The sequence below is a fragment of the Magallana gigas genome, chromosome 3 (genome assembly GCF_963853765.1).
Source record: "Magallana gigas chromosome 3, xbMagGiga1.1, whole genome shotgun sequence".
NCBI lineage: Eukaryota > Metazoa > Mollusca > Bivalvia > Ostreida > Ostreidae > Magallana > Magallana gigas.
Genome location: NC_088855.1, coordinates 31,990,742 through 32,007,088, shown reverse-complemented (window position 1 = coordinate 32,007,088; position 16,347 = coordinate 31,990,742). Strand labels below are relative to the sequence as shown.

Genomic DNA, 16,347 nt, shown 5'->3' with positions numbered 1-16,347 from the left:
AAGTGGAAGTGCAATAACTGTAACCTCCTTGATTGGTATTTTAGTCATACTTAGGCCAGCATTTTTTTATTTTTAGATTTACGAAATATTTTTCAAATTATTTGGTGAGGAGGAGGGAAAAAAAATAAAAATAAAATTGAAAAATTTGTCCGTCGAGAAAAAAAATAAAAATAAAACAATTTTTCAACAATATTTTTTTTATTTTTAAAAAAGAACACGTGTCCAGGAGCTGCCATTTTTTTAAATGAAAAAGTAATTTTGGTTGTTGGTGATGTTCTTATCATAACATATTTTATCCATGGGCACTGAAAATTTGTGTTGATATATTGTACATGCATGTATAAAAACGAAGGTTTTTTTTTTATATATATACAAGTACATACTGTACATATACATTAAGACCAAAAAAAATTAAGGGAGTTTTCACTTCTTCCTTGCAGAAAAATAGGAAGAAGTTTGAGAAATCATTTATTTGATTAAATTAACAATGCTATTCACAAATTCAAAATTTAAAATATTGTTACTGAAAATAAATTGGATTAGAAGCATGTCCATAAATGTCAGTAAAAAATCAAGTTTTTTTATTTAAAAAAGACTAACTAACTTTTAAAATTTTATTTATTTATGTAATTATACCTTTAATAAAGGAAATGTTTTGTTATTTTGTTAGCTTAATGACAAATAAAATCATTCTCTTTCCTTCAGTCATAAGACTCCTGTGTTCAGTGTGTTTAGGGTTATTAGTCCAACCCTATGACCCACTTACCATCGTTATGTAGAGGATCTATTTCCAAACGGTTAAATTATGATTATTTTATAATTTATTTTGCAAAAATGTTTTTAAAAAAAAGTAACTTATCATTTTCTTGGTTTTTTTTTTAATTTACGTAATCGTGATAGAAAAAGACCTCAACTTCTCTTTCTTGAGGAAATTCTGGCTAAGTTGCCGATCACAAAACTTAATAGGGTCGTAAATTGTAGGGTTGGACGAAAGCAAACAGGAGTAGGCCCTATGGTGGTTTTTTTGTGACTTCTAGTGCCTGTGACTTGATCGGAAAGAACTTTTTAATCAATGCATGAACAACAATAAATTCAGACTACACACGTGATTGCATCAACATTTATTTTTATTTTTACCAGAAAGAAAATTTCGGGTCGGAGGAAAAAATAAAATTAATAGCTAGTTCAGGTCCTTTTATTTTTATTTGAATTTTTTAAAAAATAGGGTCGGCGGGTTTGTAAATCGAAATTTCAAAAAATGCTGGCCTTATATGGGCCAGGTCATTATTCTCAATTAGTTATTGAATGAAATTTAATAAAACCTTAGAATACCAGACCCTTATAGTTTCTTGATCCTTCATGACCTCCATGAACCTTGTTGACTCCTTAATTAACATATTGTAACATATTCAGGTGAGCATTACAACCCTAAGTGACTTTCATGTACCTTTTTCCAAAAAAAAAAAAGATACAATCGCAAAAAAGTTTAACACATGTGCAGTATTTTCTATGGTTAGTTTTATTAATGATGAATGCAAGATTCATAATATTTATAGAACAATTCACGTCATGACAGGGATATCATACATAACAATAGCATTATATGATAAAAAGTACATTGTTCTGTTATACAAAAGGTGAGCAGTTAAGCACTTAAAACATTAAAGTAACTTTTAAAGCGATATGAGCTGTATTTTTTAGAAATGTATATTGCTGCCAAATACTGCTATTATTAATATAATTCTGCATGTAACTAAAACCTTGATAAATAAGATTAAAATAATTCATTAAGTTTTATAAAAAGAAGGAATTCCACAAAAGGAATATATATATACATGTAGTAAACTACTTTGTACAGGAGAACAATAATGAAATTTTGCTTCAATCAAGCTCTCCAAATGGCACTTTCCACAGAATTATGACAAACAAAAGTTTATACATTGTATACCAAAATGTAATGATTGTCATTTTAGCATAGGCGTCGGAACGGGGGGGTTATGGGGGGCTTAGCCCCCCCCCCCCATTTTTTTTTGCAAAGTTATACTTAACCATTAGAAACATAGCATGATATAGGGTTCAGCCCCCCCCCCCCCTAGATTAGGATTTTCATGATTTTGGGAATTACTTTTTTCTCAATATTTCTGAGGATTACTGTGGAATCATTAATTTTCGTGGGTGCCAATTTTCGTGGATTGCTGAAATTTTATAGGTTCGTGTATTTTCTTATACCTACAAATACGAAATATGACTTTATAACCCTTATATATTATTCGTGGAGGATGTTAATTCATGGATGAGAGTTACCCACGAAATCCACGAAAATTGAGCCACCACGAAATCTAATGATTCCACAGTAGTCTAGCCCCCCACTTTCAATTTGCTTCCGACGCCAGTGTTTAGTAGTAAATTACATTTGCACAATGAAAACTGCATAACCAATACAGCTCATATTGTTCTATAAACAATGTCCTTTCCGCCTTTTTTTTAGTAAATTAGAATTAAATACATGGAATATCTTTTAAAACGAATAAAAATGACACGATAATATTCTGCATATATAATCAAATATTAATCTATTATATAACATTTTTGAATAAGTTTTCTCGTTATGTCACAAATGAGATAATTTTATTACTATGCCCTGAAAATTGCTGAATCACACCGGAAACAGTTATATTGCCCTCCCGGAAACAGTTATATTTCACAGGAAATAGTTATATTGCCCTCCCGAAACTGTAATATCACCATCGCGTGCAAGAATTCTGCATATTAATTACGTCGGGTTCGAAATTCAACCCAAGCAAACGTAAACAGATCCGCGAATTTTAAACATGTCAGGCCAACATCTGCGGTTTGTTCATCTTAATTCAGATGATCTCGATAGTTTAATTGATGGAAAAAAAAATTCGGCAAATACAACAAAAGTGATAAACTCAAGCGTGAGTGTTTTAAAAACATTTGCCTCTGCCTTGTGAATTAAATAAATATGTTGATAACCCGAGTTTGATTTGTTTAAAAATGTTATATAACATATATTACATGTCTTCTCGGACGACAATACCAGAATATTTGTCCCTCGGTGACAGGAAAGCCCTGGAGTGTTATGTCGCCCTCTGCCTTCGGCATCGGGCGACATAACACTCCAGGGCTTTCCTGTCACCTCGGGGCAAATATTCTGGTATGTCGCCCTCGAAGCCATGTAATATATGTATAATATACCCGGTACTTTGATTTGCTACACAGTACGCAGTAAACTTAACCACCTCTCCCTATTGATGCGTAGATTTAATCATTTAAAATCATAAGGACTTTTTGTTAATGTACAAATGCAATTCAGTATGAATAATGTTTGATTTGAAAATTGTTATTTCCTCATTGGTTTAAATTTCAGCAACTTTATTTAAAAAAAAAATTCTTTTGACTCAGTCAAGGCAGTGTTGTTCCTTGTTGTGTCAAGTTTCCTGGGGTTTTTTTGTTTGACTTTCCATTCCTTGTTTGATAAAGTTATCATCATTAAATATTTCACGTCATCTTTTCATTTTTTTTTTTTCATTTTCAAGGTTTCATATTTTGAACAAATCTGTTGAATAAAATAAGTGTTGGTTTGGAATTGCCTCCCACATCATTGAATTACACTTCACTGATAAAATTTTGTAAGCAAAAAAATGAAAAACTTTTTTTTATGTGGAGATTTTCATTTTTTTTAACCAATTTTTAATTAGTTCAACTTCAAACTTGAAAAAAGTTTGAAAAAAAAAATTCCCTCCATCCCTCCCTCCTGGGCTTAGAAAAATCCAGGCTGCAATTCCATAAAACACTTTTTTTAAGGATGCCTGAACTACTGAGCAGCTTCATGACTTTTCATGATAATCAGGAACACCAGGGAATTCAAAACTGTCATGAAGACATAGAAAACCGTGAAGAACCTATCAAGCGTGTACGCCAGTAGCTCCCAGTCATTCATGCGTCTAGTAGAAGGGTCAAGGTCTTGCTCTATAATGGAGTTGCCCTCATGTTCAGCCCTGTTTTTCTCTCTATACAAACCGTTTAGAAACTGCACATCGTTCATTGATTGGGTAATACGGTGAGAAGCCTCCTCCAGAATTTTAAGACTTTTGCGACTTTTCCTGCTTTTACGGAGCTCTTCCTGTGTGACATTTGGTTTTGTTTGGATAATTTCTGGAGTATTTTTTGCACTATATGGAAGGTTTCTTTCATTTACCAACATGATCTTTCCCATCCATTCTATCAGAATTTTCCTGATCCACTTGTTCATTTTTTTCCCACTCAGATCATTGTAGTAGATGTACATTACAATGGAAGACATAACACAAGACATGCAGCTTAAGATCATACTGAAGGTAAAATAAATGGCTATTTTTGGGAACGTTTCAGAAGTGGAAGGGAATTGATCTTGTACCAGGAGTAAAAACACCACTGTAGCAAGTAAAATTGTTGTGTGGAAGGTGATCTTCTCTCCAGATATGGATGGGAGAGCAAATCCAGCAAAAGAGATCATAGTTATGATAAAAAATGGCACTACAATGGTTGCCATAAAGAACGCAGGACGTCTTTTCAACTTGAGGGTGTAAAATACTTGTGAGAAATTCCCTCCACAGCAAGGAAAGTCTTTTCTAATACTCTGAGCTGTGACTTCTGCTGCAATGAACTCCTGATTCGGAGAAAAATTTGTAAGATCTCCGAAATCAGACAAGGGTTGGATGTGCAAATTACTAGAAGTATAGACCCAAGACATGAAGGTGAAACCACATTTCTGAACGTCATATGGGTAGTATTGCAAGTTCATTTGACAAACTGTATTCACTACTGTTAAAAAATTGAAATGAACGATTCCATCACTGCTGACCATTGCTCGAAATAGCTTCATGTTTGGCATGTTGGCAGTGTAATCTATATCCTCCAGGAGAGTCAGATCAGGTATCCAGATGTCTTTATTTGGAACTGTAAAAGTAGAGATGTTTCCATATGAGGACTTGTTCCAAACCAGGTTACAGTCGAACCAGGATAACCGGACCCAGAGCTGGAACTTTGCAACTTCTAATGGTTCTGTTATGTCTACGATCTCTCTTGGTGCTAGCTGTATTGTGACATTCACTGGTTCGTTTGTGCATTTTGGCAGTATCCGTTTATCATAGTTCCCCAGCATTTTCTCATACAACTTTTTCAGATGTGGGTAGGTGTGGCCTGTTGTGTAAGCATTTGCTTTTCCCAAATCCAAACCAGAGAATAAAACAGAGAACATGAAGATGAGTTTAGCCCCCATGATATTTCTTTTTTGAGGGATGTAGGCAGTTTCATCAAAGTGACCTTTTATTTTCATTTTTCGGATAGAAATCGGTCTGTTTTATACGGAGTGTTTCCTCCCAGTTACAAGAGGTATCATCAGGAAATGTCCTTACAAAACCATTTCGCCCAATTGTATGATATTTTCCCTTACTTGTACTTTCCAAATTGTATCATATTCTTTCTGAAGAGATTTGTTTGTAAACAGTTGTAGCTATAATAAATCTGTCTTCATCAAGACTGTATTAGTTTCAAGTTGTTACAGAAATGTTCTGCCTGTTGCAAACTTCCTTTTTTAACAATATTTTATGTTTTTAATGACTGTAGTCTCTTGTGAACTTCAACACAGGAAGAACATACAATGGGAATTTTTTTCTGAAATGTATAATATTGTCACAAGAAAAAAAAATAATTTGATAGTAAATATATGTACCATACATAATTATGTATGAATGGATTGATGTCAATGTTCAATTAAAATTAAAAGATAATTAATTTGATTAAAGTTTGAATCAGATAAGAAAAGAGGAAGCGTCAGGAAGCCAACTATTGTTGCTATAATGTTCTCGATATAGTCATAAAAAATTATGTTGAAGCTCTGCAGGGGACTCAAAATTGACGTCTTTATGGTGACTTTTTTTTACTTAATTTCTCCATTAAAAGCATTTGCTTAGGTATTTTTTTTTCTTGAAATTGGAATGAGAGTACGTGTGAGGGATATATGTTTTTAAAGTTAGAATTAGGCCTCAAATAGTTTTAATTCTAATTAAGAAAGGGTATAGATCAGTGAAACTTACAGATTCTTCTATTATGTGAATTATTTTTTTTTATTTCAGGTTTAGTGGAATCTGGACAATTCCATTATCTATCTGGGGAGGCCCAGGATCACAAAAAATTGATACAGATCTGTCCATACAGCAGTAATTTTCCAGAAAAGGCATTTAATTGGTCCAACAGAACACATTCGTATATTGAGGTATTTTTTTAGCCATATAACCTGGTCTCATTTCACTTTTGTTTAAAAGAATAATGGTTCCATATTCGACTCTTTTAGAAGAATGAACAAGAAAAAATCATGGGGGGGCCTCTATTTTTATTTTTTTTTAAACGGTGACAGCTAAACAATATGAATATAATTTTTGTGGTTGTGTCAAGAAGAAGCCATAATGGAGTATCAAAATTTTAAACACATATACTTACAAGGGTTGATTGATGAAAGAAATATGTTACTTTCAGAAGTAGCATTTTGCTATAAATTTTCAAGGTTTGAACTAGCTGAAATGGATAAATATTTCTAAGTATGAATTTTATGAATTTACCAATTGTGTACCACTACGATTTATAGGGATCAGAGCTAAATTTATTTTTGAACTTTTAAAAGAATCAGTTCTCTTTGCTTATGCAATGAGATTTCTCCTCTCAGTTTTAAAAGCATACTTACTGATTATTTCCCCATTAACGAAGCAACATATGGTTAATTAGAGGATTTGCAAACAATGCCTGCATTTAAATGTTTTTATCTGTAGGATATAAAATTTCCCTCTCTGAATTGGTTTTGAATTTCATTTGAACTGATAATAATTCTGTTGAATCACTTTGATTACAACATAATTATATTAAAAGCACTAATCAAGCATATATATTTAGTAAATCTCTTTGACTGCTTCTCTAAGTTTTTGCATACTTTTTGGTAATTTCCTTATTACCAGGGACATATGGTTAAGTGGTAAAATTTGATAAGAGCATGAATTGGCTCATAATGTTTCAAAATGATTTTGTTTTGCATAAAACTTTCCCTCTCTGAATTGGTTTTGAATCACTTTTTCATTGACTCTAACTGATAGTTAATTAATTAAGTTATTTAAATCATTTTAATTGCAACAGAAGTATATGAAAGCACATACTTCTCAAGCATATACTTATTATTTAGTTTATCTCATTGACATGCTTTTTTGGTCAATCATACATCATGACCCAGGATCTTTTTGAAGCTGAAAGAAGAATGTTAAATTAATACTTTATTTTGAATGCATAATATTTTTAACTGCTTTTAGAATTCAGACTTAAAAAAAAAAATCAGTTGAAATTATTCATTTTCATATTTCTGTTCGATCTTGTTCTGGAGTTTTGCGATTTCCTCATGCAAAAGTGGTTCTCGACGACTAATGTTTGCGATCAAACCATATCCAGACCCGTTTTGTTATAACAACCAAACGACATCACGGCGAGAAATATTCGCGACGATGAGGCCCTCATACAAGCATTTGTTTAATATTAATTAAAATCATTCCAAACTTTGTACCAACGAAATTACGTCCCAACAAACCTAGAAAAATTTGGCTACCCACGAATATTGACCTTCATGAAAAAAATTTATTCCACAGTATTCATATGCTTAAAAAAAATGCTTGAATTTTTGCAACAGTCTAGCTGTGTAACAGATGAAAACAATACGACAATCATGAACAGTGCCCTCTATGGGAATGTTACCGTGGGAGACAAATCTGTAGTCTCTTGTTGTAAGATACGTGGCAGTGTCACCATTGGAAAAGACTGCTATGTAGCCGGCCTCAAAGTGGAGAACTTTAAGGTAAAAGGCCAAAGGTCAAGATAAATTTGTATATGGCCCTATCAATATTTAAGAATGAATTAAATAAAAGAAAATGTTATTAGACTTTTTTTCAGCTCTTTTTCATTTCAATGAATTTACATCTTTCAGAAAATGATATCTATTGATGATTTCATGGTTGTGCAATCCTTTAATGTTCACCTACAGACTCTTGGGATTACAAGAGATATTCTGACCATTCATGGTAGATATGATAAAATTCAGGTATGTTTTTAAAAAAAGAATGGCACTGACCATTATATTCATCAAGTTTGAGGTGCCAGCGGGGTTTGCTTATTTATATTTAAATATTTAATCATAAGATGGTTTAAAATTATATAAATATAGATAATAAGGAATCATTCTTCATCCTTCGGGCTGTATTGGATTTGATCACGCCCCAACCGAAATTATCACCTCATAATACTCAAAGAATGATTCCTTATATAAGTACTTGTGGCTAGCATACACAGTAAAACAAGGTTACAGTGAACATACTTATAATGAATTACGTACAGTTTATCCTGGTATATGAGGTAAAAGGGACTCTCTAAACGGAACACATCATCACTTTCTCGATAATTCATTAATGGTTTACTAATTTCAGTACAGACATAAAAATGTCAAATAACCCCTCAAGGGGCCTCACTTGCAAAAATGAATTTAGGTTGTGGCAACTCCTGTGATAAACACGCAAAATACATGCTTACAAAATAATAATTGTGTTTATTTTAAGAATTTTGAACAATTATTACTTGGAAGAAGTACCGGTAGAAAAGACAACAAGCATGTCCAGGAGAATCTTTGAGAGCCCTGCATGTGTTTTGTTTACAATAAATATGCATGTGTAATAGTAATAGTAGGCTGGACCCTGTAACACGTTGCAATTGTAAATATGTACATGTAAATTTGTTTTGCCTCGGACTAGAATGTCTCGACGTCATTGGATGAATCGCGTCACGTGGTTGCCTCATAAATTTCTTTACAGGGCAAGCGTCAAAATTTAAACGGCAACATGGCGGACGTAAAGTTATTTGAGCTGATTTTTTACACAAATGTTCGACCATACCTTTAATTTTTAAGCCCCAAAATATTTAGAGTGACCCCCCTTTGCCCGTGACGTAATATTATGATCCTACAATAGCATCGAGGTTTGCACAAACAACTGACGAGGAAGGTAAAAAAAAATAGAGAATTAGGCTATGAATTTAATCGTTATATATGATCTTTTGTTTGTTTTCATATCAAACTGTAGGTCCTTGGAAAAACAAAACACTTATTAGGTTCGTTACTGACTGTTTACAGAAATTTGTGGGGTCGGTAAAGTCCATACAAGGCTCGGCTCCGCCTCGCCTTCTATGGACTTTACCGACCCCACAAATTTCTGTAAACAGTCAGTAACGAACCTAATAAGTAATAATGTATGGGTTATTCGTAATTATTAATTTCAATAAAATAATTAGATTTATTTCATGGAGAAATTTGTAATTTTCTGAAAGTTCATACATTTATGAGTAGTACAAAAATACCGAACCCGATCGGAAAGTTTTTTCAAGTAGGTTTTTAATAAGATGCGCCATACTGTCTCTTTAAGTAATCAATAAATTGTAAGGTCTTGGTATAAAGGTACTAATTCCGTCAGCAAGAAGTCTTATTAAGTCTTGCTACTGTAAATAGTTATAGAATCAGTAAAAAAAAAAAAAATACCAAAAATTAAAAAAATAAAATTGAAATTAATCATCAATAGTTGCCATATATAAAAACAGTTTGATCAAAATAAAAGACTAGGACGCCATTTACTGTATAAATTTTAATTGCGATATTTAAGCAATTAGAACAATACAGTACAGAAAACTGTGTAAAATTATCCAGCTACTGATATTTATTCACGTTATAGTTAGGTAAAGTTTAATTTAATTGGTCTTTGTTTAACTTTCATGTTGCATGACGGTAGTTTCAGTGTTAACACGACCGACTATCACCTAACATGAATGCACCGATAGTTTCAATGTTTACACTGACCGTTGCTTTTGCTATGATGTTTTACACTTGTTGTAGGTTCCGCACTGGAAGAGCGCCAACACCTTCTGTAATCTCCCTATAGTGGTCTGGATGACAAAGACAGGGATAATCAAGGAAGATTTATGGCACACAGATGTTGTAAGACAATAATAGTCCAGCTCCATATTTTTTCATAGAAAATCTGCAATATTCAAAAATCTTACAACTTACAAATTTTTGTTATCACCTCCACACAACAGAGAGAGAGAGAGAGAGAGCAGTTTAAAAAATAAATTTTATTGCCACTAGGATAATGATGACCAGACCATGTTTGAAGCGAAACTTTTCCCCATTCTCCATGCAACAGATGCCATTGGATTAGAGGATTTACTCTGGATCCAAGGAATTGTTCAAGACGAGGATCATGTCATTCTCAAAAGGTACACCCCCCCCCCCCCCCCCCCCAAAAAAAAAAACCCCAAAAAACAAAATTGATTTCTCTGGCTCTTTCTTTTTTGAATTAATTTTTACATTTACACAGAGTGAGAAACCAAAAACTAATTTTTTAGTTTATAGTTCTTTGCATGATTTTTAAGTACAAGGTCTCCATCTTTATAACCTTATCCCATCTCCTTTTTTGGACTTAAGGTAGTCCTATACTCGGCACTAAATGGGCTCAATCATTAAAAGCTTAGCTTTAAATGATAAATATACATTCTAGCAATACATATACAAAAGAAAATATGTATGTTTACATGCTAGTTTGTTTGTTATCACCTCTCAGACGGGTGTACCCCCTTGCGAAAATTATTGACAATTATAAAATTTGCCAGACGTCCGTTTTTCCTAAAAATAATCACCAATTTTGGGAAAATTAGAACTGAACATACAAAATAGAGTATAAATATTTATTTAAGCCATATCTCATCAATAATTTTGCGCAAATTTTTGTAAGTAAGTACGCTTTATGGACCTGATGTATCAAAATAGAATACAAAAAATGCAATGCTAGTATCGCGTTTGGTAATTTTTTTTACTATTTTATGGACTCAAACTTAAATTCATGGTGTTTATTCTATAGATTGACATCTTAGAAAAAAGATTTGGTAAAATAAATTATATGTTGACGGATTACTTTTCACGCTATAAGCTCTAAACCAAGTAGACCCTGACGAAAAAATCCGTAAAAATCACATTTTGTTACAGTTTTCTGCCTAGATCTGTCAACAATGTTAGATATCATTTAAACATTAATTAATTGACGATTGATTAAATTCGAAATAGCTTCTGTCTCTAAATTTAAACCGATTTTAGTAAAAGAAAAAGAAAAATTCGGGGGGGGGGGGGGGGGGGGGGGGCAAACAAAACAAAGAAGATATAAGCATACCTGAGATCCTGGTTAATCAGAAACTTCGTTTTTCATTTTACTTTAACAGAATCAAGTTTCATAACTTTAATCATTTCTATTTCTCATAGAGTACACATATTACCGTTCTAATTGCTTATTATTGCCATTGTTTACAACAGCGATGTAGAGCAAAATCAATACCGGGTATCAAAAACGCTTTGTAAAAGTCGAACCAATATTGTAAAATCCGTATTATGACGTAGTGCGATACTTGGACTACTTTAACAGATATCTGTAAATTGAAAGGCTCTCATATTCCCTTTATACAGCTTATTTCAAAACAGACTTTTGCTGATTTTTAAACAATGTAATTTTTACGATCTAGTGAAATTTATTGAGATAGAATTATTGAATACTAGTATAAGGTAATTATATTTTTATTAATTTTTGTCCTCAAACATGCATCCATATTACAATGTATAATAGTTTCAACATACTTTTATGCAATACATGTACTGTAAATTAATAGCTAACAAATACATGTTTGTAATTGCATCTAATTATTGGCTAAGCCATTAAATTGTTACCCTATCAAGTCCTTTTTTCTACCATTGCAGGTGGCAGTCATCCTGGAGATTGAGCATGAGAGAAATCCTGTCTTTTGTGAACGCTGAACAAGAGCTTCAGTCCAGGAGGTAGGTGTGCCATGACTCAGAGCATTGTTTGAGGTATGGGCCATTCCAAATAGGAAAATCCAGTGGCAGTCTACTACAAATCTCAAACAATGTGTTACATCATTTGATGTTTTCTCATCAAACTCATGTTGTAATTCATAGTTAATGATTTTTAGCTCACCTGATTAACTTAACTTTTCTGATCAAAATTTGTCCCTAAAGTGTCTCATTGTTGTTTTTGTTATTTTCATCTTCTACTCTTGAACTTGGGGGCCAGTTGTACCAAACTTGGCAGAAATCTTTATTAATTAAGTGAAACACTTTTAAGTTAATTTGTTTAAGTAATTGAGCAACATACTTTAAGAGGAGAATATCAAGAATGAAGAAAAATGATTTCAAAAACCAAATAGTTTGTAATATTCAGACTTGTATATACATACTAGAAAGATTGACAAGAGATGGGTAGTTTTTAAAATCTTTTCCTCAAGAAATTTATGGCCTGTAACTTCCTAATTTTTATGTAAGCTTCTTCATATGTAGTAGATTTAGTTTTATCTTAACATTGGTCCTCTGGGATCAGAAAGGAGAGCCAAGAAGAGTTTCAAAGCTCATCATACAGTGAACATAGTGAATTAAAACTCTTTAATGTATTTCAGTAAGCTATTGTTGCTTAGGTGAGTGATGTGGCCCCTTTGTCTCTTTTTTTCTCTATATTCTAATTAAAAGTAGTCAAGATTGATGGTTTTCCATTGTAACAGTTTTTTTGTATGTCCTTATGATGAGAACCTATCAAATAGGTAAAATCTAATGATTTTGATTTGTATTTGAACTGTATGTGTAATATTCATACAATGAAATATGATAAAAACATGGCAATTGTAACAGATTTTTGTATGTCCTTATGATGAGAACCTATCAAATAGGTAAAATCTATTGATTTTGATTTGTATTTGAACTGTATGTGTAATATTCATACAATGAAATATGATAAAAACATGGCAATTGTAACAGATTTTTGTAAGTCCTTATGATGGGAACCTATCAAATAGGTAAAATCTAATGATTTTGATTTGTATTTGAATTGTATGTGTAATATTCATACAATGAAATATGATAAAAACATGGCAAATGATAGCTAGTCATTCATGCACCCCCTGACCCCCCCTTCTAGATCAGCAGTTGTCGTTATATTTAGATGGCAGCTAGGTTAGATATAAGGTGCAGAAATGTAGATTTATGAAAAATTTGTGTTAACGGACCGTGGAGCTACGTACAGTTCCATCCATACAAAAAACTATATTTTCACATACGAAAATTGGCACAAGATTTTTGACTTATTAATTTAAATTTATTTAAGAATGTACATATTTTGTAAACATTTTCATACCAAAAAATTACTCTGAGATTTTGCTTTACTTGTCTCTTACATTTTCCTAAACACCCTGACCACCCCCTGAAAATATAGTATGGTAAATTCCTGTCATGGTCAAGAGTAGCCGCTTTTACATTATGTAAAGAATACAGATACTTATAATTCAAACAGGTATTGGAAGTAAACAGATACATATGTACTTACTTTCAAAAAAAAACAACTGAATTAACTGTTACAGTAATTTTTTGCATTTATATAATCACACATTTTAATGTCTAAATATTTTTGGGTGATTTAAAGGGAGATGTTCTATGAGGTGAAAAAGGAAGAAATTACAACAGCTCTCATCCAAAGGCTCCATAAAGGTTTCCACCCAATCTACAACAGTGCAGGCATTGATGGCTTCTCCCATGCAATTCTAGAAAAACTGGATTCAGGTAACTACTGTAAACCAACTTTTATTCGCATGCGAGAAGTTTTGGCAAGATCTGTGAACTAGTCTTTGCCATATGGGTGTTATATCAAAACGAGTGTGGATGAAGCATGGTCGTGAAAAATAGTTGTAGCGAACCAGTTTATTTTCAGGAAATCGCGAAATAAAGTCATCACGAATAAAACTGGTTTACAGTATCACTATGTTAGGTTGGATGGTCAACAAATTGCTCGTCAGATCCGCTTCTGAAAAAAATTTAGTTATACTGTTGATTCCTAATTAAACAAATTGATATCCGCTAAAATTGCTAGAGGGACATCTCGCGGATTTTTATATAAATCTCGCTTTTATTTTTTGGACAGAGGTAAACTTATTGAAACTATGATAAAATATCTGTCGTTTGCGATTATATTCTCGCGATTTGCTGCAAAATGTTTGAATCATGGAATTAAATACTTGCATAATATAAGAAATCTACAGTAGTACTTTTTGCTGTTTTAAACTATTATTTTGGGGATCAGAATAAATTATCCAAAAGTTTTAAATTTAGAATTTAAACATTTTTCTTTGTCTTTACATCAATGATAAAGATTATATTTATTAGAGTCTAAAAATAGTCACAATCATTCAGACCTAGCTTTTAATCAAAGTACCCATTATTCTTTTATTCCCCTTATGCAACTTGAAGCTGAGGGGAAATACTGGTGTATGTAAGCAACACCATAAACTGTGAGAACTGTAGATTTCATAGTTTATGCAAGTACCTTACTCTGCAATTCAACCGTTTTGCATTAAAGCGCATGAATATAAAATCACAAACACCAAATCTTTATCAAATTCTCTTTTAGTTTACATCTGTTCAAAAAACAAATCACAAATTTACACGGATATTAATTCCTCGCGTTTATTGTAAACTAACATTTATTCGCGGGGACATTATTTCACAATTTACTTCCAATAAACTGTTTGCGATGACTAATGTTGGTGATCAAGCCTTATCCAGACCGGTATTTTGTTATAACAACCATACGATAAAGATTGGTTCACGGCGAGAAATATTCACGACGATGAGGCTCTCGCGAACCTTACGAAAATTTCTCGCACGCGAATAAAAGATGGTTTACAGTAATTAGGAATCTATGGTTTGTAGATGAGTATATTATATATGTGTAGGTGAAGGAAATCTTTTAGGCAAGATTGAAAAATATCCGTGGTTGTGAAAGGTACTTACTCAAGCTTATGTTGTTTCTCAATGCACTGTTGTTTGATTATTATTTATGAGCATCAAATTTCATAGATTTAGTGAAAATCACAGTTTCAAGGATACAAAAAATCATGGCCAATGATTTTCTCAATAACTTACGTTATTAGAAATTGCACTTCAATAAACTTTAAAGTTCTGTGGATAAACTCAACAGTGAAAATCCATGACAATTGGTGTTCCAAAAATACATGTATTAATGAAACTACATTATCATGCAGTAAATTAGAAAAAAAAAATCTCTGTGAAAAAGATACGTTCTGATGGGAGTTCTCTTTTTTTATGTGAAATAAACCTTGAGGATGACAATTTCTGAATGCAGGTATTCTTCTCAAAGACTTGGCGTGGAAGTTACTCAGAAGGAAATACATGTACCTGTATTTTATAATGCATAGATTTTTCTTCCTTAAGGATGGGCAAATTAGATTGAGAAACTTCTATACTGTGGAAGTGCTATAAACTTGCGTGTGTCTGTACAACTTCAACATTAGGATTTAATTAAAAACATGAGGACATTTATTAACACTATGATGTTCCCAGTTCCGTTTCATATATAAAGATGAAACATGTTTTCGAGTGAAATCGAATGAGTCCCAAGGGCAAATAAAAAGGTTACAAACAGATTATTGTTGAGCAAATAATAACGCCACTAAAGAGGTAAATGAAAAATGTTCAGAGGTCCCAGAGAATGTGTACTTTTGAGTGGGATTTGATGACGTTCATTCAGTTTTCAGGGTCAAACAGAAATCTTGGTATTTGTTGCACTTCTTCATATTCATATTTCTTTGACGTCATGAGTGGCTACCACAGATATCTTCATATATGGAAAATGTCTGCACAAGAACCTTACGGTGTGATGTAATTTGTCAGCTAAATATACATTTATTTATGATAACTAAATTGAACACTTAGCAACATTATAGACCCCAAGAGAGAGAGAGAGAGAGAGAGAGAGAGAGTGAGACATGCAGAGTGTGTGTGTGTTTGCGTGTGAAAAGACAGATAATGCCAAACATAGATAATATATATTTTATTACCTGGTATGTAGAATGTCTTATACCTGTATCAAATATTTAAAGGAAACATTTTTTCTGAAAAACATAGAAAAAATATCATGAATAGATTTTAGAAGCACTGTTATTAAAGGCCCTTTCAGAATTGGGGCACGAGCGCTTTACAACACTTTGTGATCAAAATGTTTTACCGGTAGTTTTGCACGAGCTCTTGTTTTCGCTGCACAATGTCTCTCATTTTTGCATGCGTTTCAATGGTCACATCAAGTCTCCTCAAAATAGCAGGCATGCACACTGTTATGATGTGACTAAATGCGATCCAAATTATTGCAA

General features: G+C 32.6%; 2 protein-coding genes across 2 annotated transcripts in view; one reads left to right on the top strand and one right to left on the bottom strand.

Moving 5' to 3' along the window:
- LOC105323794 (L-fucose kinase) overlaps positions 1-16,347 on the top strand; it is a 73,123-nt gene that overhangs the window by 36,468 nt on the left and 20,308 nt on the right. The window contains exons 11-17 of the mRNA XM_034482664.2: positions 6,141-6,280; positions 7,730-7,894; positions 8,024-8,137; positions 9,971-10,072; positions 10,223-10,353; positions 11,879-11,956; positions 13,608-13,744. Of these exons, the coding sequence (XP_034338555.2) occupies positions 6,141-6,280; positions 7,730-7,894; positions 8,024-8,137; positions 9,971-10,072; positions 10,223-10,353; positions 11,879-11,956; positions 13,608-13,744 (867 nt within the window). The remainder of the gene's footprint in view (positions 1-6,140; positions 6,281-7,729; positions 7,895-8,023; positions 8,138-9,970; positions 10,073-10,222; positions 10,354-11,878; positions 11,957-13,607; positions 13,745-16,347) is intronic.
- On the bottom strand, positions 3,213-5,532 carry LOC105323788 (acetylcholine receptor subunit alpha-type acr-16). Its single transcript, XM_011422859.4, has one exon. It carries the CDS (start codon positions 5,339-5,341, stop codon positions 3,839-3,841), a length of 1,503 nt encoding a protein of 500 aa, XP_011421161.3. The 5' UTR covers positions 5,342-5,532; the 3' UTR covers positions 3,213-3,838.

What these genes read in the sequence shown, in the direction of transcription:
- LOC105323788 (XM_011422859.4), bottom strand. Translation starts at nt 5,341, where the DNA reads ATGAAAATAAAAGGTCACTTTGATGAAACTGCCTACATCCCTCAAAAA.